The sequence below is a fragment of the Myiozetetes cayanensis genome, unplaced genomic scaffold (assembly GCF_022539395.1).
Source record: "Myiozetetes cayanensis isolate MyiCay16 unplaced genomic scaffold, myiCay2020 scf13, whole genome shotgun sequence".
In the NCBI taxonomy this organism is placed as follows: Eukaryota; Metazoa; Chordata; class Aves; order Passeriformes; family Tyrannidae; genus Myiozetetes; species Myiozetetes cayanensis.
In genome coordinates, this window is record NW_026086937.1 from 2,836,908 (window position 1) to 2,861,148 (window position 24,241).

At 44.1% G+C, this 24,241-nt stretch overlaps 2 protein-coding genes across 4 annotated transcripts; both read left to right on the forward strand.

The window, feature by feature from the left end:
• Positions 1-2,620: 2,620 nt before the first annotated feature.
• Positions 2,621-13,548, forward strand: LOC126636081 (thiamine transporter 2-like). 2 transcript variants are annotated; one of them, XM_050307937.1, is made up of 6 exons: positions 2,621-2,748; positions 5,254-5,408; positions 5,734-6,547; positions 7,945-8,137; positions 9,142-9,283; positions 13,115-13,548. In XM_050307937.1, exons 2-6 carry the CDS (start codon positions 5,259-5,261, stop codon positions 13,493-13,495), a joined length of 1,680 nt encoding a protein of 559 aa, XP_050163894.1. In that variant the 5' UTR covers positions 2,621-2,748; positions 5,254-5,258; the 3' UTR covers positions 13,496-13,548. The 2 variants fall into 2 exon arrangements, with proteins under 2 accessions (XP_050163894.1, XP_050163896.1); XM_050307939.1 differs by lacking the exon at positions 13,115-13,548 and adding an exon at positions 10,505-12,541.
• A 1,770-nt stretch (positions 13,549-15,318) lies between these two features.
• On the forward strand, positions 15,319-23,945 carry LOC126636082 (thiamine transporter 2-like). Of its 2 annotated transcripts, none has more exons than XM_050307940.1 (6): positions 15,319-15,507; positions 16,224-16,380; positions 18,447-19,260; positions 19,891-20,083; positions 20,566-20,707; positions 21,475-23,945. In XM_050307940.1, exons 2-6 carry the CDS (start codon positions 16,231-16,233, stop codon positions 21,595-21,597), a joined length of 1,422 nt encoding a protein of 473 aa, XP_050163897.1. In that variant the 5' UTR covers positions 15,319-15,507; positions 16,224-16,230; the 3' UTR covers positions 21,598-23,945. The 2 variants fall into 2 exon arrangements, with proteins under 2 accessions (XP_050163897.1, XP_050163898.1); XM_050307941.1 differs by lacking the exon at positions 15,319-15,507 and adding an exon at positions 15,576-15,681.
• Positions 23,946-24,241: the final 296 nt, after the last annotated feature.

Consider the following 24,241-nt stretch of genomic DNA (forward strand, 5'->3'; position numbering starts at 1 on the left):
TTCCAAACTAAACTTTGCATAAATATTTTAGTGTGTCAGATGAAAAGCACCTGGGCCCACCATGTGAACGTCTCACCACCTTAGGAACCCTGGGTGAGGTTCAGCTGAGAAGGGAGTTACGGAAACCCACACCCACACACTGTGGCATTCAGGGCCAGACTGCAAAGAGCATCCTGTTCCCTAAGTGAGCATGTAGCTTACATGGAAAAAGATAAAGATCAGCTCATCCATGAATCAGATAGTGAACTTGCCCTGTGGATACTCCTGGGTCTGAGAAATCCAACAAAAATGCAGTTTAATCTTCATAACAGCCATGCAGCCTTTCTGTGTTCGGGTTGTGTTTGACTGTGAATTGAGAAGAATTTTCAGCAATAGTCACAGAAAATTTTCTTTGCTACCACTTTCTTTTGAGAGTACAGTACACATTCTTCAAAAAGAATAAGCCTTGAGTTTGATTTGCAAAGTCTCCTCGCCTGGAGTTGGCCAGTTGTCAAGAAGCAGATGTGGTTTGTGAGCTGAAAGTGCTTATAATCAGCACAGAGAGAGACACACACCTCACACAGCCAAGGTGAGCCTCTCAGCCTTGGTGCCATCCTGGGAAGCACCAGAGGTAATATCAGGATTGAGCCCAAGGGGCAGCAGAAAGTATCAGCATGGCAGAGGTTCGCAGTCTTATTCTCTTACTGCCTTTTCTTCCCCTTCTCAGAATTTTTCTGTCCCCTTGATACATTAGAGACCATATTACATTAACTCATCAGGATACACTACTACCCTAAAGTTCACCTTTTCTCCTGTTCTCACAGAATCTTCCCTTTCCCAGCTGAACAGAATTGGGATGCCAGCCAGAAACAGATCCCCAGCCCAGTGTCTGAGCAGAACAATCCCCAGGCAGGACCAGCATAAAGAGAATGGTCTTATTCAAACCCAGCAACCAAGCTCTGCTGCAGGCCCTTTATGGCACAGGGCTCAAGCTGACCAAAAACTTGCACAAGCTTATCACATTTTCAGAGTCTTCCATTTGGCATTCAGATGTCATCAGTGAAAAAGTATGGAAGTTGAAATACAAACCAGATGGACTAAAGACTATGGAAAAAACTGATAATAAAGGATAGAAAAGGGTCTGAAAGCAGAAAAAACCCAAATATCAATGCCTGGAAGTTACTTAAATAATTCTTTCTCATTATTACATTACAGGAAGAAGAGGGTTTGGGGGGTTTTCTCAGTGTTTAGCCATTCAAGTTGGGTTCTTGCCTCAGTAAATCAATGTAAATCCCGAGTAACACTGTTCACCTCAACAGTTCCCTGCATTTTAGCAAGAGTCCTTGAGAATACAGACCAAATGCAGGCACACACAGGTGAGCTGTTATCTCCTGTAGCCACAGGTTCAATTAAACATGCAGAACCAAAATAGCTCTGGGATCGGTGTCAGGCAGTGACTGATAGCCGGGGAAGTGCCGAAAGGAATTATTACATTCCATTTGCGTATTAAATACACATTACAAAATCTGTCAGCATTCAAAGCATCTGGGTGACACACTCAGTCACGTGGTTTAGTTTTAGATAGTCCTGTGAGGAGCAGGGAGTGGGACTCAATGATCCTTGTGGCTCCCTTCCAGCTCGAGAGATTGTATGACCTGATGAGCGAACAGCACCATCCCAGGTGGGAAGGAGTAGGTCATTTCATGGACAAAGGTCAACAAACAAATTACAAAGGCAATAGGCGGGGATGGTCCGTCTCACATCACTAACCTAATAACTTTTACTGCTCAGGAGTAGGAGGCAAAAAGGCTACCAAATACGGCCAAGGCTGAAGGGGGAGGACTGGCTGAGCTGGGCAGCTCCTCTAACTCAGGGAATCTCATGTTTTCATGTTCATGTTTATGTCCCTAAAGTTACTGTTCCGTTTTACTGTGTATGAACCAAGATGCTGCCTTCTTCTGATTGGATAATTTACTGTTACTGAAAAATATTCACAAATTACATTTTCCTACTGTACTACTTACACTCCTAAGTACTTACTATGTGCCTCCTTCCAGACCTACATGTTGTAGGACCAGGGTGGGAGTGGATCTAGATTTGTTGGCACATCCTTTTTGTGAAAACCTGTACATTTCAGAGAGTGCATCCCACAGAATCTTCTGAAGCTGACTGTGATGCGCCATCTCCATCCTCAGTAGCAATCTGAGAACCTGGCTAAGCCAAAGACCTGAGAAATTTGCCAACCAGCAAGTCAAGGGTGTCTTACTTTTTAAAACTTCCCAGAAAAGTATGAAACCCCATGTATGTAGTGGGGAAACATTGAAATCTTACAACACTGGCATCTGCTCTCTCTCACCTCTGTCATGACCCACACACAGTCCAGTTTGAAGGACAGGTGGGCCTAAAGCCACATATCCTGTCAAATAGATCCAAAATTCCTTGGAAACAGAATTATCTCTATTCATTATGTGCCAAGTCAAGCACCAAACTGTGGTTTTGATCTCGACTGACTGCTGCCTTTGGGCAAAGGCAGGCCAGGATTATCTGGCTGTTCCTTTAAGGGAACGTGGATGATGAAAGAAAGCCAACTGGAGGCGATTTCAAAGGAGGTGTCAGAGCAAGCTGAAGTACCAGAAAAACAGGAAAAGCATAAAACCCAAACAGAATCCAGTAGCTGCAATACACACAGTCCGGCCAGAAGAAAGACTGGAAACACCAAAAGGAGACTTTTCCCCTGGAAGTAAGAAAGGAAGAGCTCCAGCAGACAAGGTATGGTTATATATGAGCATCGGAAATCAGAAATCCTCCAGTGGCAAGGGAAAGTGGGAGGAAAGAAGAGAGCTGTCTGGTGGGGAACTGGCAGGCTGGGTCAGGCTGTGTGGTAGAAGAGCTGACAGCTCTGGCACCAAGAATTGCAGGAGGAAACAGAGGATTGTTTTGCTGCAGAATGACACCAAGGCACCCTACCATATCTTGGGAAGTTAAGAAAAGCCTAGATTTATAAAATACAAAGTGACCACATGGGGTGACTGAATGGCAGCAAGTTGGATCCTTCCCCCTAAAGCACCAAGGCACAGCTCTTGCTGTCAGAGGTTTGTGGTTAGGAATGCAGAAAGGAGTGGGGGCTGCACTGATGTCTGGGGTGTGAGGCTGCCCCCAGAGCCCTCAGCCCACTGCCTCTCCCAGCTCAGCACCAGTGGCAGGTTTTTTTCTGCACAGCTGCTTCAGAGCCAAGTGGGAAACTTCTCATCTGACTTCTCTGCCAGCCCAACACAGGCACCTCAGAGAGTAAAACTACCAACCAGAGGTACATGTCCAGCCAAAAACCCCAAACAATGCATGTGCTGGGGCTGGAGGGATGCAGAGACCAGGGCACACCTGAAGTTCTTCTGTATACGGTTATACTAACCATAAATCAGTAATTAAGCACAGCCCTGTCACCAGTGGGCAGCACCAGAGGGGCAGAACACAGCACCCTGCAAGCCCTGGGCAGACAGCAGCTTGCCCCACTCACCTCCCAAGGTGGGGGACATTCTGAAAGGATCCACGAGACCTTCTGCCCCTGTGTCACACAGCCTGCTGTGGAGAGAGCAAATGGAACAGAAAGTCTGGGCTGGGAAGGGAAAAGTATGACCTGGCTGAGTCCCAGAGCTAACTTGCACAAGTGTCCCTTGTTACCATGCTGGAGATGCTCTTCAGCCCACCCTTTCTGATGTCCTTCTCAGAATCTCAGGGTACCACATCAAGTGTTCACGTGGCATTAGGGTGCTGTAGGGCTTTAATGAGTCCTGTGAAAGAAGAGCAAGGGGATGTTACAGTGACTAAATGAGTGTTGTTATCCCAGGCGGGGCCAAAACAAGTCCTGCCAAAGCCACGTTTGCAGGAGGCTGATGTTACAACAACTGGGGAGGGAGGAGGAGTAGAAACGCTTCCTTCCCTGAGCACTCGGAGTGTCTCGCATTCCTCCCGTACTCGTTCTCCTTCTGCTGGGGTCGCCTTGCCCTCTAGTGGTTCACACTGCAGAGCTGAGCTGATTTCTGCTCTAAGTCCTCTGATGCCGATGGTTTCAGCCGTTGCACAGCAATGGAAATAATTTCAACTCCCTTTGATCTACACCCATCTCTTAGTGCATCAGGCCGTTGGTAAAATGTGCTGTCATGAGTGAAGTTAGAAAAGATAATGCCTACCGCCTTATGTATTATATATATATATCTCACATCCTATAAAAGAGGATCCTCTGTCCGTCTAGTCTAGAGAGATTTACTCATCAGGACATGAATATTTTTGACTGAATAGGTCTTTCTTCAGCTTTTACAAAAAAATAGAAAAAATTGAGGTAAAACTCTACTTCATTTTTAAGATTAAAACTTTTGCCTAAGGGAAGGAAGTAGATAAAAATCAAAAGCAGAGTGGTGGAAATCCCATCTGTTAATTAGCAACCTCCAAAGGGCTTCAAAAGATAAACTGGATGTGTTTAGATTCCTGACATTGCCTATTCCAACAGGAATATGGACTATAACTTATTATCCATTTCCTTTGCATGCCCCCATTATACCCATTTTGACTTCTCTTTGGGCTCTGTCCAGCAGAGTTGCAAATTTTAATCTCTTCCATCATCTCACCTAGAGACCAGACAAAAATCATTTGCTTAATTTCATTTTAGTACAGACTATTATCTTCTGTGACCAGTTTTATAGACGGAAAAGATGATGTCTTTATCCAAACTTGACTTCTGATGCAGTTAATTCCAGATTGCCAATTAATGACTATCTGGCTTGACATCCTCTGTGTGTTTATTAGCTAATCCCATCTGCTGGGCTCCAGAGTTACGAGCTCTCCACAGCAGGACAGACACGCACATCTAGGAGCCTAGGGAGGAAAAAAAGAACTGTGAACTGGTTACTTGTCACTCAGCAAGGTGCTTGGCTGTGATGGTGTCAAGGGAAATCTCCATGCTCAGCTGTTCTTCAGCCACTTCTGTCTAGAAAGGTTTTTCTTGTGTTTATCTTGCTCAGTGTAGATTAAACGGCAGTGTAGTTTGTCTCCCAGTTAAAGATCTTCCAATTCGTTCTTTATGCACTTTCTACAAAGACAGAGAGGCAGCTGACAAATGTAAGGAAAAGCTGCTCACTTTAACATTACAAAGAAAAATGTTTTCCAACTGCCAGCCTGTAAAAACCACTCGTCAGCATTAGAAACCAGAAAATAGAAATTAATTACAAGACTTCTTTGCACCTGCAGTGTCATCCCTCCAACAAACTTTCTCTTTGGCAGAGGCCATGGGCTGCTGGAAGCAAGAGAAAAGGAACACCTGGACTTTCCCCACCCTGATCCTCTGCCTCTATGGATTCTTCTACATGATGAAACCATCAGAACCTTTCCTAACACCCTATCTAACAGGACCAGATAAAAACCTGACCGTGGATGAGGTATGGTTTTACTCTGATGTTTCTTTTACTTGGAGCAGCAAAAATAGAAAACTTTAAAGTATTTAAACAGAGATCAAAAGAAAAAAAAAAAACAAAGCACAACTGTAACCAGCTTTGGCAGGTTACAGTTTGCAGCAGACAGCATAAATAAAAGATCCATTTAATGGATCTAACATCCATTTGCCTGCCCAACAGTCCCATGTTCCTTCAGTGTGGTTATATATTTTATGAATTCCTTCAGAGCAAAAACTCCCTCTCCAAAGCTATTAAAAAATGCATGAACTTCCTGAGAATAAAAACACAAATATTTCCTCTTCTGTTCTAGGTTACCAACCAGATTTTGCCTGTTTGGACGTACTCCTACCTGGCCCTCCTGTTCCCAGTCTTCCTGCTCACGGACTACCTGCGCTACAAGCCCGTCCTCCTCCTCCAGGGCATCAGCCTCGTCCTCACCTGGCTCCTGCTCCTCTTCGCGCACGGAGTGCTGGCCATGCAGCTGGTGGAATTCTTCTACGGGATGGTGACGGCCACCGAGGTGGCCTATTACGCCTACATCTACAGCGTGGTCAGCGCCCAGCGCTACCAGAGGGTGACGAGCTACTGCAGGAGCAGCACTCTGGTGGCAGCCACCGTGGCCGCCGTGCTGGGACAGCTGCTGGTGTCCTTGGCAGACGTGTCCTACTTCTACCTCAACGCCATCACCTTGGCTTCCGTGTCCCTGGCCTTCCTGTGCGCCTTTTTCCTCCCCATGCCCCAGAAGAGCATGTTCTTCCACAGGAAAGACGCCTCCCAGTCCCTCCCAGAGCCCCATCGGGTCGCGGCTCCGGCCGCTTCCGACCGTCCCTCCACCCAAGAGGACACGAGCTCCGACTCTGCCGGCAGGGGCCCAGCCCCCCAACAGCAGCCTGGCAATGCCAAGCCCCACAGTCACCTGCTCAGAGTGCTGGTGCAGCTGAGCAGGGACCTGAGGGATTGCTACAGCTCCAGGAAACTTCTCTACTGGTCCCTGTGGTGGGCTCTGGCTACGGCCGGCTTCAACCAAGTGGTGAATTACATCCAAGTGCTGTGGGACTTCCGAGCCCCCTCCCACAGCTCTGCCGTGTACAACGGAGCTGTCGAAGCACTGGCAACTTTTCTGAGTGAGTTAATGTCTAAACATCGATCACAAAGGGCAGTCTCGAGTTTTACTTGAGAAAGCTTTCAAAGTGCCATTCTACTGCAGGCACTCCAGGGAGCCAGTGCACACACTGTGCCTTCCAGAACCTCATTCTCTGATCGACAGCAGTTCAAATGGGAGCTATGCTGGTTTTTCTTCAGGACCAGATAACCACCTCTGTCTTACCAGTATGCAGAAAGCGTGCAAGTTACACAGACTTTATATCCACTCAGTAAATCCATTCAGAGGCACTCATGTCTCTTTGGATGAGGCTATCGGGTGTGGGTTTTTCCCCAAACACTCATGGGAGAAGTTATTCCTAAATATTTTACACAAAAAGAACACAACCCTCTAATTAAGATCTTTTTCTAGTGAAATACCCTTGTGCAGCAGGAAAAAAAGGAGAATTTTAGTCATTGCAAGACGAAGAGATTTGCAGAAAAAGACCCCGTTGAATTCCTTACACTACTGATGTTAAGCATTCCCCTTCTGCATCAGGAGCAGATGCTCACGCACAAGCAAAGTGAGGTTATCACAAGGTGACATCAGAGAACACCACCCTGCCTTGGCAGGGCTTCACATACTCACACTGTGCTGCTGTAGAGAACTTGCACAAGACTTGGAGGTGTGACCCACCAGGGAAAAGAAACGTCTACATCACACCTCGTCATTCAGGTTACCCTTACAGTCACTAGGGAGAAACAGATACTACTCTTGTCATGAGGCAGGCAATTAAATAGACCAAGTGAATCATTAGAATTAGAATATTTTTCTCCTTGATGAATTCCTCTTTCTCATGGAATTGCCTGTTCCTCCGTGTGGAAGTACAGAAGAAGTTAAATCAGGTGGCTTATCTTTGCAACCTTCTAGGAGGCTCACCGAGAGCAAACAATGCCTATCCTTTCTCATTTCCTGGGATATGCTCAGCTGACACCTCACAAAATTCACTTTTTGACAGCTTACCTCCTTTGTGAGGGGCACAGAGCTAAGTTGTTACATCAGCAGGTTTACCAGCCTAGCTCTGCAGTCACCCAGGAGAAGCTGGGAGAGACTTTTTGACTTCCAAACTGTGTTCCCAGTTCCCTCCCCAGAGATACATGCTGGGTACAGACAGCTAAATAATGAATCCTCCTACATTACAGTTTATCCTGTCAAGGGGAATAAAGCACTAAGAACAGGATGGCAGAGATTTGATTTATGCAGCTGCCCAAAAGTGACCAGTCATCTTCACAGCTGCAGAAGTCACTAGAAAGGCTTTCAAACTTCAGAACTACTCTGCTTCATTATTCAGCACTGCCTTTTGGCACACGAGGGTGGCAAGATTTGGCAATACAGGCTGTGGAACAGATACAACATTCACACATTTTCCTCTTTTTCCAGGCTCGGTAACATCTTTCCTAGTGCAATACGTGAAAATTAACTGGGACCTCTTTGGAGAGCTGGCTTTAGGGATCTTCTCTGCAGTAGATGCTGGTTCCCTGCTTCTCATGCACTACTCTACCAACATCTGGGTGTGTTATGCTGCCTATCTCATTTTCAAGGCCTGCTATATGCTCCTCCTGACAGTAGCAACGTGAGTATAAAACCTGACTGTGCTGCCCCTCCCTCGAGTTTGCTTTGGGCACCCCTCCTTTTCCTCAGGGAAAGAGGCCCTAATGATAACTGTGCAGGTAAATACACGGGCACTTACATGTCTGGTTGTGCTGTTTTCGTTCCTCTAAATGACCACAAAAGAAAAATTATCGAGATTTTTGAATATTCCTAAAATTGAATATTGAAGTAGGCAGAAGTTAAACGAGGTACAAGGTAACTTTGGTACTAAAAGAATGGTAACAGCAAAATGTAGAAGGTGTTTTCCTTCTGTCTGGCATGAAAGATGCAAAGAGAACAAGAGGGACAAGCATGCCTTGACAGCCATCCTGTAATGTCTAGACCACCTGCTGATACACCTTTCAGCATGCCATGAACTGCATGAGTTCATGAAGAGATTAAAAAACCTGCTGAAATTATAATGCATGGCAAGATTATGCCTATCTTGAAGGAAGCTAAGTGAACTCTCTGTTTTCATTTTGGTTTATTGCTACTACATTATAGTAAATCACACCTGAACTATTTCAAAATATTCTACCAAAACAAAACAAAAGCCAGCCAAACAAACAAAAAACAATAACAACATAAAAAAAAGGTCAAAGCTTGCACAAAAGGCATGCTAAATTCAATGAAAATAAGTCCTGAAGTCCTTTTGTTCAGATAGAAAATTTGGAGGTAAATATCACAGGAAAGATGTTCTAATTATTGTCAAAAAAGTTATCACAAGTAAAATCTACAGGCTCTTGGCAGAAATAAATGCTACCTCCACTGTCAAGCAGCACAGACAAGTGAAAAACCCATCCAAATACACTGTGGTACTCCAGGCTTTTTATTTTATAGAAAGCAAGGAAGCAAACAAACAAATGAAGCACTGTTTACTCCATCCTTGATGGATCATCTCCATGAATCATTTCTCTTCACTGGCTGGCTGGAGGGCAATAGCTTTCCACCCAGTGGGAAGTCACTGACCTGCCAGTCTCACATTAGGTTCCAGATTGCCATCAACCTGAGCATGGAACGCTATGCCCTGATGTTTGGATTCAACAACTTCATTGCCCTGCTGATTCAGACCATTCTCACAATAGTTGTTGTGGATTCGAGAGGCCTGGGGCTGGACATAGTGACTCAGGTAAGTGCTATCACTTTATGTTCCATTTACTGCTTTGTCAATTTGTCATCAAAAGTTTACCAAGAAAGGTATTCCTGTGCCGAAGGACAGCTTAATTCCCTCTTTCTTCTGTAGAAATCTGTACAGCTTGTTCTTCCCTCATGTCAGTCATCGTTCTTCCCTTTTGCCTTTCAATGCATTCATGATTAAAGATGTTGGTCTTTGGCTTTTTAAAAGGAGATACACCAGAACATAATTATTCAGGCCCTGCTATCTGACCAGCTTTGGTCATTGATAGAACACTGAGTAACATCCTCTCTCCCCCAAAACTCAGACTGGTTCTGTCAGAGGCAGAATCAACACAACCACGTTATCAGTGCAGTTCAAACCACGAGACACAGCCTGGATTATTGGAGTAATTTCAGCACAAGTCAAAAGGACACCTGACTTCTAATTCCAGCACAGGAGCAAACCTGGGCTGTATCTCAGCACGTGTTAACACTCTTCTGCCCATAGCCTGGGCACTTGATTTGGGATAGGATATCCTATCTCACAACTGAGACTTCAGCCAGCCCAGTGCCACCCGTGCTGAAGTCACCTGAGATGTTCTGACTTCTGCATTTTCTCAGAGGGGCTCTCAGCTGGGGCAGCTTCCTCCTCTCTTGGATTTGAAGACTAAAGCTGTTCAGATGTTCTGTACAGAGAAGCCAAAAGTTACTGTGAAAGAATAAGGATTGAATCAAACACTAAAAATTAAAACTTCAAAGTGAAAGACAGGAATAGGTAGGACCTCATAAATAGCCTTGCCCCTGTGGTTGGAAACAGGGATACAAAGTCACAGTGTATTTAGGAAACCAGTGTGGTGACAGCACTGAAATGTGCAAGTAAGAGCAAAACAAGGATGAACTCTGACTCTTCCCTTACATTATTCATGACTACGTGGGTAATGAAGTTAATTCTATATTTTGCACTAATAGGAAAAAAAATAATTCTGTTCCTATTCTGCTCCCCCTCCGATGTTTATTAAGAGGCATAAGGAATGGAAGCAAGGGGCAGTTCTTCATTCCACAAATATCTGCTGTTTGCTGGAAAAGCAAATCACAAAGCAAAAACTTGAACATAGAGAAACTGTGCCAGAACACAAGTCAAGAAAATCATAGTGTCTGTCATCTCCAGAAGCAGCAGCATCTCCCTAATGCATTTTTCATTAATTCTTCTGCCTCTTTTCTCTCCCTCTCCCAGTTTCTAATTTATGGCAGCTACTTTGCAGTCATACATGGGATTTTCATGATCAGAAGCATTTGTGTGCTTGTCTCAAGCAAATGCAAAAGGAAAATAACAAGATGTTGCAAGGAGCAGCTGAACCATGCTGAGCACGGATCCAGAGAGCAGATTGTCACAGGCTATTTGACACGGCTGTAGGAGGCAGGCAGGCTCCTTGGCCAGGCCCTCCTGGGAGAAGAGCTCAGGCTGCAGCGTGCAGGGAACAGCAGTGCAAGAAGAACGTGCAACACAGCCCCGGAAAGCTGCACTGAATCACTGCAGCACTTCAGCACAACAGATGCCAGCTCAGAACTCACATAATGGCCCTGTGCCAAGAACAAAAGCTAAACTGATTTAGATTCTTATTTACCTGCCTGTAAAGAGCTTAACAGCAGTAATTTATACACAGAAGCACAACAACCACCTTTGCATCTCCTCCCTGTGCACAACAGCACAGATTGGAGTTCACCCTGCCTGGCTTGCTGTGCCTCCCGCGTGCGGCGCTGGCAGAGCTGCTCCCATCTGCCTTTGTGAAGGGTCTGTCCCCCCCTTTGCACATCCCTTGTTCTGAGTCAGGGAGCAAAGGATTGTGTCTGCATCATTATCTCCTCTCCCACCCGAGTGCAGGCAGAAGGGCTGACAGGCTCCTCCTGCCCAGTGGAACAGCCCCCGTCACAGGGGCCTCGTGCAGGGTTTGCACAGCCCATCCCAGGGCTTTCACTCCAACACTGCTGTTGTTGCTCGACCCACATTTGAAAGCTGCAAACACTTCACTGACTTCACAGAAACCTCCACCAAGAAACGTCCAAATCCAAACAAAATTAAAAAGCCCCTCTCCTTCGCTCGTGCTTCCAGTAAAGTTAAATTCAGGACTGACTGGCTTTCTGTTTCAACAAGAAAAGAAAAAACTATCAAGGGGCTTAAGTAGCATGGACTAAAACTACAGAAGTACATTGTGGAGAAATATGACTGATTCCACACAGGAAAATTCCAGATTAACAGGAATATCCAAGAAGATTTATAACTGAAACAAACAGCTAGCATCATGGGTGCTTTTGAATGCCAAGTGAGGCAGATCCACTGATCTTGGCCAAGAATTTGGCAGGGTCAGCATCTCAGAATTTATCAAGAAGCTTCAAGTCCTACAGCTAATTTAGTCCAGCACAGAGGGCAGTTAGTCAAGGAGAAGAAACAAGGGACTATAAATGAATTTTCATGGTGAATGCCTAATCTAATATGATTGATATCCATGTGCTAAAGCTATTCCTGTACTGTTTGCTTCTAGCTTCTAATACCTACAACCTAAGTAATAAAAATAGAAAACACCTAGCATTTACAGAATAATATTTTTCCTGTAGAGGCACAAGCTATCATTTGTACAGACATACCTGCTTTTTATACCAGTCACACATTGCAACCAGACAAAGTGCCCAAAGAGGTGAGGGCAGGCAGGAGAGGAGCAATTTGTCACAAGTCACAAGAAGAATCAGTGGGATCTGACCAAATGAACCTGGCTACTTTTTTAGGCCTTTTGTTTACTGTTGTGCATTGTGTGGACATTCTCTGCTGTAAACTGGCTCTAAGCAGAACAGTTTACTCAATACAGTCATAAAATCAGGAGGTGTATTTAGTTTCCATTGAGCAGGGAGTATCTTTTATTAGTGCAGAACTGAGAGGACAATAATCGTGCCTGAAGAAAGAGGGACAGAGTCCAGGAGAGCAAGGACTATTTTGTTCTATTCTTTCCTTGTGAGGAGGAATCTTCTTTCGAGGCACTTAGTTCAGAAGTAGGTGCCAGTCCTTGACTAGAAGTTAAATAAGAGTTTGTGTTTAAATGAAAAAGGAAGAACTTGATATTTTCAGCTCCACAGTCTCAAACTGCCTTTGATACGTAAAGTTAACAAATATTTCCATGCATCTGACAAAAGGAATCAACAACATGTGAAATTTTTTTTATTATTTTAAAAAACAATGCCAGTAGTTGGCTGCAGGAAAGGAGCTAGAAAAACTGGTAGAAATAACCATGAAAATTCTTATGTTTTGATTAGAGCTCACTGCTTTCTCTGTTTGTGGGATGCCACTGAGGAGCAAAGGAACCAAGCAGACACAATCTATTTGGCTTGCAGCTGCAGAGAGCCCCATCTTCAGAAAACAAATAAGACCTTAGAGAAAAAAAAAAAATCTAATCCTATTCTCTCCAATTTCTAAAAGAAAGATTTTGAGTTTGGAATTTGGGGGAGCATTATGGAGGAAATAGAGGAGGAAGAGGGCAGCTCTTAGGATTGTTTGGGAGAGAAAGACAAGGCCTTGTCTTAGCCTGAATTTTCACAGGGTAAATTAACTCTGATTACACAGGGTAATTAGAATTAAGCCAGTGACCAGAGATTTAACCTAAGAGTAAAATGCACACATCCAGCTGTGTGTTTGTGTATCTACACACACACACTCTTTGGAGAGGAGATACTTGAGGCATGGCAGGTTACAAGCAAGGCTGGAACCACAGGCTGTCTAGTCCTGCAGGCAAAGGAAACTCAACACATTCACCTCTCCTTGCAACTTTTTAGTATTAAGTGCTGCTCTTTCTTCCAGCACGTCAAAGGATTCCATGTAAACATGAAACTCCAGAGCTGGGCTCGTTGCTCCCGTAACTGCAACCCCGAAATGCAACACCAACTGCCTTGGAAACATCGGTGGGTTTGGGCCTCAGTCTTCACGAAGACACGGTCCAGTGAGCTGGTAAGGCCAGTCTGGGCACACAGGGAAGGCACAGAGGATCTCTGGATTCAAAGCATGCAGGTGTTGCCCAAGCACTACCCAAGGCTAGCAGGGAAACGCTGCACAGCCACCAGCAGCACCTTGCCCAGGGCTCCCTCCCTTCCTCAGAAGCCCTTGGAAAGCAAAGAGAAGGAAGTGCAGAGACAAACCTGGCCCCCCCTGAGCACTTGCCTGCCTGGTTGCACCACACACTGAGAGAACTGCACTGAGAGAACCTTCCAAAGCTGCAGAACCAGACCAGGCTCTGTCGAGCTCACAAAGGAGCCCCTCCCGTGCCAGGGCCACAGCGCCAGTGCCAACACACACCCTACCACAGGCCTCAGGATTGACTCCATCCTCCAGTGAACCTTGGAAGGCAGAGGGAATCTAGTCTGAAAAAAATAGGTACAGGAAAGCAAAGCAACAGCATTTCTCCGAAGCAGATCTGTTTTGATTTTTTTTTTTTTAGCTTAGAAGGCAGATTTAGAAGCTTATCTTATCATCCATTTGCCCTTAAATGACAGATCAGTCCTTATACAGAAGTAATTCCTGGCCAACTAATAGTATGAGATGTTCCATGTCCTACCTCCCAACCCCCAGCAAAGCCAGGATGGTCAGAAGAGACCCCTCGAGCCCAGAGGCCACTGCACTATGCACAGGGGAGGGCCAGTGTTGGCCCAAGCTGTGCTGAACTGCTCTGTCTTATCCATGAATCAGAGACCAGAGCTTTTAAAGCTATTTATTAACATAAAGAATGCAATCATTGATTGCTTTCTTGCCTCTGCAGGTTTTATTAATCATTAGCCACTGTATTATAGCTTTATCATAAAAATACAACTCAGTTTGCTGACAAAACCTGCAAAGGAGAAGGTTTACCCTAAAATCTTCATGGACAAGTTCTGCAAGCAAAAAGAGCTGTGATGAGTTAGAATTGTTATTATTTAAATTCTGGTAACATTTTTATCAAGTTTAGAAAGAACATTTCAGGAAAAAAAGACACAGAAATTTCTTACTACCTCCAATCCTAAAGGGTGGTTTCTGACTTCTCCTCTGCAAGACAAAGTCATCCTAGGAGGAACTGCACATGAATCCACAAGAAATGCACCACAGCCACAGGTGTGACAGGTAATTAATTCATTACCTTTGGAGTTATTTGGGAGTGTGGTGGCTACTCACTTGCTCATTGCATTTGGAGGTGATAAAACATTTATGCTGATGTTACTGATCAGCCCAGGATTTAATATGTTTCTATTTTGAAAAGGTAACATATCAAAACACTTCAAATCAGGTCTTGAGTTAAAGATAGTACAAGTTGTACTTTATATATAATGATTTGTAAGAGAAAGATGATAACGGAGGCCATCATTTTAAATCAAGTTTCAAGGGTTAGGGCTAGTTTTTGTAACATTTCTCTGATGTTACAGAAATACTGTCTTTATAAAATACTATTTATGCTAAGTTTTAATAAATACAATCTTACAGTGCAAGTAGAAGCACTTTTGAAAAAGTGCCTGCTATAAAGTGGAATTCAACAATTTAAAAGAAATAGCTTGTAACAGCATGATTAAACATCAGTTAGCGCTTTGCTTTCATTCCCTTATGATTCAGAACATTCTTGTTTCACTTATTTTCAGGATCAGTGAAACTGACTTTTTAAGGCAAAACAAGTAATATAAGCTTAAAAAAACCTAATCTCTTTAGACTTTTTCTGCTGCCAGCTATGGTGAAGAAAGAAGTCTCCTCCTTTTCCTTTTGATCATCACTTCTAAAAGCAAAGTCAAGATTTCTCTTCTCAGAGTCTGAGCAGGTACCACAAGCAGATGGTTTCTGCCTCCTTCTTTACCCTCTCAGATGAACAGAGTGCAAGAAATAGGATGAGTATTAAAGCATTTTGAAGAAACTGAGCTTGCAATGGGGCTGAGCGGGCTGGTGGCTTCTTTTGTCGGCGAGAACACTCGCGCTGTCATCGCGCCACTTGGCACTCAGGCTGCAAATCAACAGCAAATCAAACCTCCCTGAGAGGGAGCTTTAATCTCACAGTCTGCCCACTCATTTATTCGGAAATGAGACTGTAACGAAACTTCATTCCTCCCCTGCAGCACGTGTGCCCAGCCCTAAGGACGTCACTGGGAACAACCTTTGACAGACCATTACAGAGACCAGAGTTTACCACGCGCAACGCGCCTTGATCTGAGTTACTCATTTACGGGCTGCATCTGGGATCACAGGTAGGGTCAGGAGAAAAACACTGGCCCAGGCTGTGCCACAGCTGGAGTCACTCCACTCACGAGACAGACACAACAATATCCTCTATTGATCTATCAAAGTTCAACGGTAAATGGGACAGTGGTTTAACAAGACTCGACAGAAAGGCAGGCTTGACTTACTGCACAGAGGACAAGGTGAGACAGAACGGGTGGGGAGACGCTCCTGTTAAGTCACAGGATTCTGAATTCCTCTCAGAGAAGAGTCAAGGTGCAGCTAGACCCACTGCTAGTCCCAGATGTGGTCAACTGCCTATGCCTAAAGGATTGTACACGTGCAGTCAGCCCCCAGCCAAGATTTCAAAGCTGAGCACGCAGTCACTTACCAGGGATCTGTTGTGGCAAGGAACCTTTGGACCTCAAGGAGTAACTGCAAGGGGCTCCCCTGCCCAAGGGGAGATCCAGGTGTGCAGCTCCACTGCTGTGCAGGACAGCTCAAGATCATTGATGTGCAGTTACATCTGCACACCAACAAGACCCGTGTCACCATCTCAGGCAGCTCTTGGCTATCACGTTGCCATCTGTCCCCCGATGTCCAATCAAACTGGGTGCCACCATCACAGCCTTATGGCTTAAGGGGCAGGGAGTGTAGGTTTAGTGGAAAAGTAAACTTGCGAATTAATTTTTACGAGTTGTGAAGAGCATCTGTTCCTTTCTTTGCCACCTTTATTTTCTTTTAGGCAGGCTATGGATTCCTGGAAGGAAGCCACAAGCCGTAGCTGGATTTATCCCACGGTGATCATCTGTGCAAATGGATTTTTTGCCACAATGAGGCCATCAGAGTCTTTCCTGACCCCTTATCTAACAGGGTCAGACAAAAACCTAACGATTGAAGAGGTATGTAACGATTCTCTTCAGTTATTATATTATTAAAATGCTTAAAGTATTAAGCCCTACAGCAATAACTGAAGGGAAGATGAAGTGTCCAATAATACAGATAAGTTTTATCTACCGACTCACGTTTAAGATGCTTCTGGGAAAGAGTAAGGAGTCACCTCTTTGGCAGAAAGTCAAAACATTAAAGCCCCCACATTCTTAGGACTTTGAAACCCCTTTGGCAGTTGTTTAAGTGATTGGTATTTTTGGCAAAATCAAGTCAGCTAGCTCCTCTCTCCATGCAGAACCCCAGAGGAGGGGCAACACTGACATTTATTTATACTTATCATGGAACTGATTACACCGACAGCAACACGCTGATAGCAAATCATGAGAAAACTAAGCAACCTTCCCCTTATGAGCTGTTAAAATTATTACCTACATTACAGGGGTGATTCATGCATTCCTTAACCCATGGAGGTCAGGTTCTCATTCAGTAAAGTCAGGGTTTTTTTGACAAAAGCACGCACTGCAAGTTTTCTTGCTCTGCCCCTCTGTTCAGCACTGGCTGCTTCAGGATTACACTTCCCAGGAAAAGGGGACAGAGCTGACACGTGGCTGAGTCATGGAGCTAAGGGTATAATTAGAAGACACAAGCTTGGAACACCCACATACAGTTAATATGAAGAACAGTCATTCCTGATGCGCAGTAGCAAATGTTAAGGCAGAATCCACCAGCACGGTGTGAACCCAAGGTTTCTTCTGAGAAAATGTATTTGTGGTTTAACTTATTCGAGTTTTTTTTCCTCCCCTTTTTTCATTATTATTCTTTTTTAATCACAAAGGGAAGTTTTGTCTCATATATAAAATACACGAGGATCACAGAATGCCTTAATTCTGATTTCAACAAGAATCTTTAACTCAAAAACAGGCGTAGTGCAGATGATAGTTCTTTCAGCCAAACTCATCCAGTGAGCTAATTCTATAAGGTAATTTTAAGTCAAACACTTAGGAATTCTAATTAAAGTTCAGAGAAACAAAACAAGTCATACAGAAAGATACAGTGAACCAGATGCTCACCATGCAACCAACCCACTCCAGTACCTGTTCAGGAGTAAAAAGATGACCACCTACTATTGTCCTCCAGCACTTCATACTGTTCCTTTCTAGTCTCTGTTTAAGCAGAGAATAAGTGATCAGGAATGGACACCCCCAGCAGAGCCCACAGTTCTTGGGCAAGACCTCCCCAGAAACAACCAACTTAGAGAAAAAGCTCATTTTGTGATGTGCATCTAAAAGCAGAAACCTGACCTAGGGGCACCCAACCTGCCAGGGTAAGCGCTGGGCTTCAGTGGCGACTGCAAACAGCACCTCCCAACCCAAATGCAGAACAGTTTAAGAAAGAAGAATTTCTTTTCAGAGCATCTAAATATTCAAGTCCAGCTGAAACTTACTGAAATTCTGTCTCCTCAAGGACTTGCTTATTTCTTACACATTAAATTGAAAGAAAACATAGAAGGTGCAGATAACCTGGTAGCAGCTACACATTCACTCTGTGCAGTTCCACTTACACTGTAAGAAGCACACATTGTTTTTTTCTAATTTTAACAAGGGAAAGAGTTAACCAAAGGTATACAATGACTCATGTAAAAAGTCAAAACTAAATAGGCATTCATTTCCAGCTACTGTGGGGAATAGGATTTGAAGCTAGACAGCCTTTCCTCTGACACATAGTTACAACTGCTTTAAAGAGCTCAATATCAAAATCTGCCTTCTTTATAGGCCTTTACTGGAATTAATTTTAAGCCAATCTACCTGTTTCTGTAGCAGAGTGTAGCATCACCATCTTTGCCCCTCATATAGTACATTTACAGTAATGTAACTTGAAGCAGTTTAAGTCTGCACTGTTCACATAATTCAATGTTTCAAGTCACCACGACTACGTTGTTTCCTCAATAACATAACTGAAAATCTTAAAAATCAGTATTTTAAGGGCTTGTGTTTTGTTTTTTGTTGTTGTTGTGTTTTGGTGGTTTTTTTGTTTGTTTGTTTTTGTTTTTAGTATTTCCTCCTTTTTTCTGTTCTAGGTTACCAACCAGATTTTGCCTGTTTGGACGTACTCCTACCTGGCCCTCCTGTTCCCAGTCTTCCTGCTCACGGACTACCTGCGCTACAAGCCCGTCCTCCTCCTCCAGGGCATCAGCCTCGTCCTCACCTGGCTCCTGCTCCTCTTCGCGCACGGAGTGCTGGCCATGCAGCTGGTGGAATTCTTCTACGGGATGGTGACGGCCACCGAGGTGGCCTATTACGCCTACATCTACAGCGTGGTCAGCGCCCAGCGCTACCAGAGGGTGACGAGCTACTGCAGGAGCAGCACTCTGGTGGCAGCCACCGTGGCCGCCGTGCTGGGACAGCTGCTGGTGTCCTTGGCAGACGTGTCCTACTTCTACCTCAACGCCATCACCTTGGCTTCCGTGTCCCTGGCCTTCCTGTGCGCCTTTTTCCTCCCCATGCCCCAGAAGAGCATGTTCTTCCACAGGAAAGACGCCTCCCAGTCCCTCCCAGAGCCCCATCGGGTCGCGGCTCCGGCCGCTTCCGACCGTCCCTCCACCCAAGAGGACACGAGCTCCGACTCTGCCGGCAGGGGCCCAGCCCCCCAACAGCTGCCTGGCAATGCCAAGCCCCACAGTCACCTGCTCAGAGTGCTGGTGCAGCTGAGCAGGGACCTGAGGGATTGCTACAGCTCCAGGAAACTTCTCTACTGGTCCCTGTGGTGGGCTCTGGCTACGGCCGGCTTCAACCAAGTGGTGAATTACATCCAAGTGCTGTGGGACTTCCGAGCCCCCTCCCACAGCTCTGCCGTGTACAACGGAGCTGTCGAAGCACTGGCGACTTTTTTAGGTAAGTGAAAGATGATCAGTAAATAACTAACCCACGCTGTGCTGAGGCATTCTTCAGCATGCCTTTGAGCCTTTCCATCTCCTATGAGGACCAGGGTCAGCAGCAACAGCCTATGACATACAACACCCAATTAGTGTGCAAAGCATGATTTTTTTCTATAAATTTTAATTAGTGGGCTTTTCAAAAATAATCTTTTCATATATATCTATAAGCTTTTCCTTTTTAGGGGAGCCTTATTCCACCCAAGTGCTTTAAGAGTTTAAGTTCACAGCTCTGCTTAGACCGTGAATTTAACCCCAAGCACTAGGAAACCCTGTGCAATGATGCCTTGCATATTCCTCCCTCTAATAAACCTTAAGCTGGCAAGTTTAGGAATTAAAAGAACAGTCTTGGGCATGGGGCACTTTCCCAGAGCACTTCAGTCAGTGAAGAGTCTGTAAGCAAGGAGGAAAAGACCCAAAGGGAAGACTCCCACACCACTAATAGGAAATATAAACCATGCCACTATCAGAGCCCACTGTGACTGTAAGAGACTGAAGAGCTCCTGCCATGATCCAGCTAAACAGTTATAAAATGGCTCTCAAGGATAATAACGTTTCAGAGTTTTAATCAGTACTTTTCAATTTTTAGGTTCAGTAACATCCATGGCAGTTGGATATGTCAAAGTCAACTGGGATCTCTTTGGAGAAATGGCTTTGGGGATTTTCTCTGCAATGGATGCTGGTTCTCTGTTTCTCATGTACTTCACTGGGAACATCTGGGCATGCTATGCTGGTTACCTTGCATTCAAGGCTTGCTACATGCTCCTTATAACAATAGCAACGTAAGTACAACACACAACTGTTCTAATTAAATTCATTTAAATCAGCATCAACATTTTAAATTTCTCGAACTTTGACTGGAATCTTCCCTGGAAATAAATTTTAAATAGGTTATGACTTTATACATAGCCTGTATAAAGCTATGCTTGCAATTCTATGACATAACCATTACAATCATACACTTCCTGCCAGAACAAGGTAGCTCCTACATTTGGCTGTTCCATGATCTATGGACAAGTGTTCTCTACATGATCAAATAAATATATAGCAGTATCTAACAAAAATATCCACTCAAGTAAAAGATAAGTAGAATGGCACAAAAGTCACAAAGCCAGAAAAAACCAAGGATTTTCTGCCAAACTGAAGCTGCTAAAGCTTCATAGGCAAGACTGAAGTGACTGACCTTTGAAGACTCCACTGTGCACATTGAAGTGCACGTGTCCTTGCTCTCCATTGTTTGGCCAACCTGTGCATTCATCGGCAGGTTTCAGATCGCTGTCAACCTGAGCATGGAGCGCTATGCTCTGATGTTTGGCTTCAACAACTTTGTTGCCCTGGTGATTCAGACGATTGTAACTGTTGTTGTAGTAGATTCAAGAGGTCTGGGACTGCATATCAGCACTCAGGTAAGCTACACCACTGCTCTCAGTCCCCCTGTTCTTCTCAGAAAGGGGGTTCTGCTCCAAGATTCGCCTTTGGGAAGATACTGAGTGATGTGCAAGCTCAGGACAGTTACTCGGAAAAAAAAGTTCATTTAAAGTGAGCTGCCATAATCTACTACAGCTTGTCCTCCAGTCCTCCCAGTTCTGCATTTCTGCAATAGTTTTAAGAATTTTTTCATGGAACAGACAGGAAAGACCACCATCTATTACTCAGAGTATTTTTGTAATTAAAGGCTTACTATGCACAAGTTTATTGTCAAAATATCCTAACTAGAAGCAGGAAGCAAACCTAAAGGCAATTGATGGGTGTATTACCAGGGTAATTCAAAGTAACACAGTTCCAGTGGATGCACCAGAAAATTTACTGTAACTCTGAAAATTAACTTAATTCCTCATTAAGTTTCTAAACTTAAAGTTGATGCTTACGTCCTGAATGAGATCCAAGTCTCTAGCTCTCCTCTTTTCTGAGAAGGGACACAAGTGCAGGACCACCATCCTCCCTTACTGAGGTGGGGAAGTACATTACAGAAATATTCTCTCCCCCTTTTACAACCTCAAACTTCCTACAGTATGTAATCGAGCAGTCAGAGTTTGAGTCCTTTCAAATGGGATCACTTTGGGCACGGGTGACAGGGAAGGGAGGGTAGCAGTGGAGGGACACCCATTATTACCCAACAGCAAAAGCAGTTTTTGACTCTTTCTCCTACTTCTTCCCCACCTCCATTTCCCAGTTTCTCATTTATGGCAGCTACTTTGCAGTCATAGCTGGAATTTTCCTCATCAGAAGCACATACACCATGATCTCCACCAAATGCAGAAACACCAGCGAGGCTGGTGAAAGCACTGGTCATTAACAACAGAGACAAGAAGAATGGTTGCAAGCAACAGTGCAGAAGGCTCCATCATCTGAACAACAAATCAGGAGACACAAAATGTTCCATCAAGCAAACCTGGTGCAGGTTGAAGCAGGCTGCTAAGGAGCCCACAGCACAGAGAGCTTTGTCAGCAGCAATGCATTCTGCCCGTTCCCTTCAGCCTTAGTTTAACTCAAGCGTTACTGATAGACACCCAAACTTCAATTCATGCTCAGCAAGCAAACAAGCACGGGCAGATGCCTGAACTTCACAGCAGAACTCACAGAACACAATCTCTGAAATTTCACTCCTGAGTATTTCAATTAAAGGCAATTTAGTCACTGACACGAGACCTTCAGACATTCCCAGGGAATACAAAGCAGCAGGTGCCCCTGGCAGCAAGATACCTGTTGGAAAGCTTGCCACAGAGAAAACTTAACACCTTTTCAACTGGAAGTTGTGGCGTAAGATTTTCAATACAACTTAACAAAGCAATAAATTTTTTTTACCCAAAAGATGCTACTCAAATGTTGGATTACTACCATGTGATCTAGTATAGCAATACTGGCATTTTCCCAGTGGTCAAATGCAGGCATTTCAGATTCCACACAGACAATGCACTCCTCAGAAATGTGAAGTCACGGGACTGTAAGGAAAAACATGTCATTATACCCAGATCAACTGCTACTGATGCACTGAGTTTTACTGTGAGTTTGCTGAAGGGGCATGAACACAACACCCTGACCTTTCCTTTGAGTGTCTGCCTTGATAAGCATAGGCAATAATTATATCCAACAACTGCCATGACCCACACACACTTATCTTTGGAAGAGAATCTCCTAAACTAACTTATTTCTAAACCATGGGGAGACACTTCAGTTGCTATACAAGGTAGTCTTAAATAACATAAGTTTAAATATAACTAAAGCTAATTAGGGAATGTTCTTCCAGCTGTCCACTTTCTAGTCAACAGTATCAGACAGCAGGAAATTCCACTGCATTCCTTTACCACAACTTAGAGATTCGTCAAGACTCAGAATTAACTGACCCACTGCATCTCCCAAAAAAAGGGAAAATCATCAGTTCCCTCCAGTACAGTTTTGAAAAACTATTTGAGCTCATCTTCACGTCCCAGAAACTTTTCCCTTCAAGAGAGCAGAATACTTGCATCACACACCTTTCTTTCAGGAATTCCAACTCAATTTAGTGCTTTTCAAATGAATTTTTTGCTTCAGCACTTGTTTCATCGTGGTATTTGGATGTTTGCAGCCACCTTTCCCCTGCAGTACGTGGACATCACATCTGCCTTACAGAACAAGATGTGCCCACTCCTACAGCTGTAGCATCTTCTTGCACATGCAACAGATGACACTTTAGGACTCAAGTACTAATCTCGGAGGTCTTCACATAAATTTCTGTATAAAGTTATCAAGTGAAGTCCTTTGATACTAAAGCATGAAAATACAGCTTTTTGGCAACTATACATAAGCAACTGTGTGAACAACTGCACAGACTTTCCAGATTGTAAGTTTATAATCACAGGTGAAGAATTCACTTAGTAAATACATCTATTTTTAAAACCCAATCAACAGAACAGCTACAGTGTCAGTTTCTGCTCAACATCAAGACTCAAAACAACACAAGACCTTCAGCTGCTTGTCCAGAGTTTGGAAAATGTAAAATTAGTCAACACAGACTAAAGGGATGTGGTTGTGTATAGCAGAGGCTGCCAACCTTTTATCTGCATTTAATCTAGTTATGAAAAACACGGTATTCCACTACTTCTGCAGCACATTCTAGAACTACATGCCTTGCATACTTAAATCAATTTTGGTATCAGCAAGAATCAGCTTCATTTGGATCAGGGCAATTTCAACAGATGCTGATCTCATCAGCCCTTGCCCAAAGCCTCATTTATATCAACAGAGGTGAAGCAGGCACAGGATTGCTCCCCTTTCACAACACTGTTTGTCTTATTTCAGGACATTTGGTTGATTTGGTTCAGTTCCCTGCACTGGCCATATTTCAGTGTTCCACAAGCCCTGCTGAACCCTTGCAGTTCCCCACTCTACTGCACTTACCTGTTCCTATCCCAAAACAGCCAGGGTTGACAACAGGGAAGAACTACAGCTATTTAAGCTGTGCTAAAATACAGTGCTGAGAGCAAGGGCATCTCTAACACCCTGGAAACCCTCAACTGCTGGGGATTTGTTTAGTGAATTTCTCAGAGAATCTTGGGAATTTAACTGTAAAATATACTCCCTCCCCCCCCAGCAGTCTTCACCACAAGGGAAAAACAGAACTCAAGTCTATTTTAACTTTAAATATGACAACAGGACAAACCCAGGCATTAAGGTAAGAAAATCTACTATAAGCAGCTTGTTGTATGAGCTGCCTGTCCCGTGCTTGGGATCTCCAAAGTTTAAAAAAAATAAGAAAAAAGAAAAGAAATTCCTGCCCACATAGGCAGGCAACAAAAGTCAAAAGCATTACCTTAAATGATTTTAGAAGCAGAGGTGAAGCCTTTCAGGTGTCCTACAAATAAACAGATCTAACATTCAGGCAGTGAAATGTCTTACCTTCAAGAATTTTCATGGTTATCTCAAATGGGCTTACATAACCTTTCTCAAAAAAAAAAATCTCA

What these genes read in the sequence shown, in the direction of transcription:
- LOC126636081 (XM_050307937.1), top strand. Translation starts at nt 5,259, where the DNA reads ATGGGCTGCTGGAAGCAAGAGAAAAGGAACACCTGGACTTTCCCCACC. An exon ending in AGCACTGGCAACTTTTCTGA is followed by an intron (nt 6,548 to 7,944) that starts GTGAGTTAATGT and finishes CTCTTTTTCCAG; the next exon opens with GCTCGGTAACATCTTTCCTA. An exon ending in CTCCTCCTGACAGTAGCAAC is followed by an intron (nt 8,138 to 9,141) that starts GTGAGTATAAAA and finishes GTCTCACATTAG; the next exon opens with GTTCCAGATTGCCATCAACC.
- LOC126636082 (XM_050307940.1), top strand. Translation starts at nt 16,231, where the DNA reads ATGGATTCCTGGAAGGAAGCCACAAGCCGTAGCTGGATTTATCCCACG. An exon ending in AAAACCTAACGATTGAAGAG is followed by an intron (nt 16,381 to 18,446) that starts GTATGTAACGAT and finishes TTTCTGTTCTAG; the next exon opens with GTTACCAACCAGATTTTGCC. An exon ending in CTCCTTATAACAATAGCAAC is followed by an intron (nt 20,084 to 20,565) that starts GTAAGTACAACA and finishes ATTCATCGGCAG; the next exon opens with GTTTCAGATCGCTGTCAACC.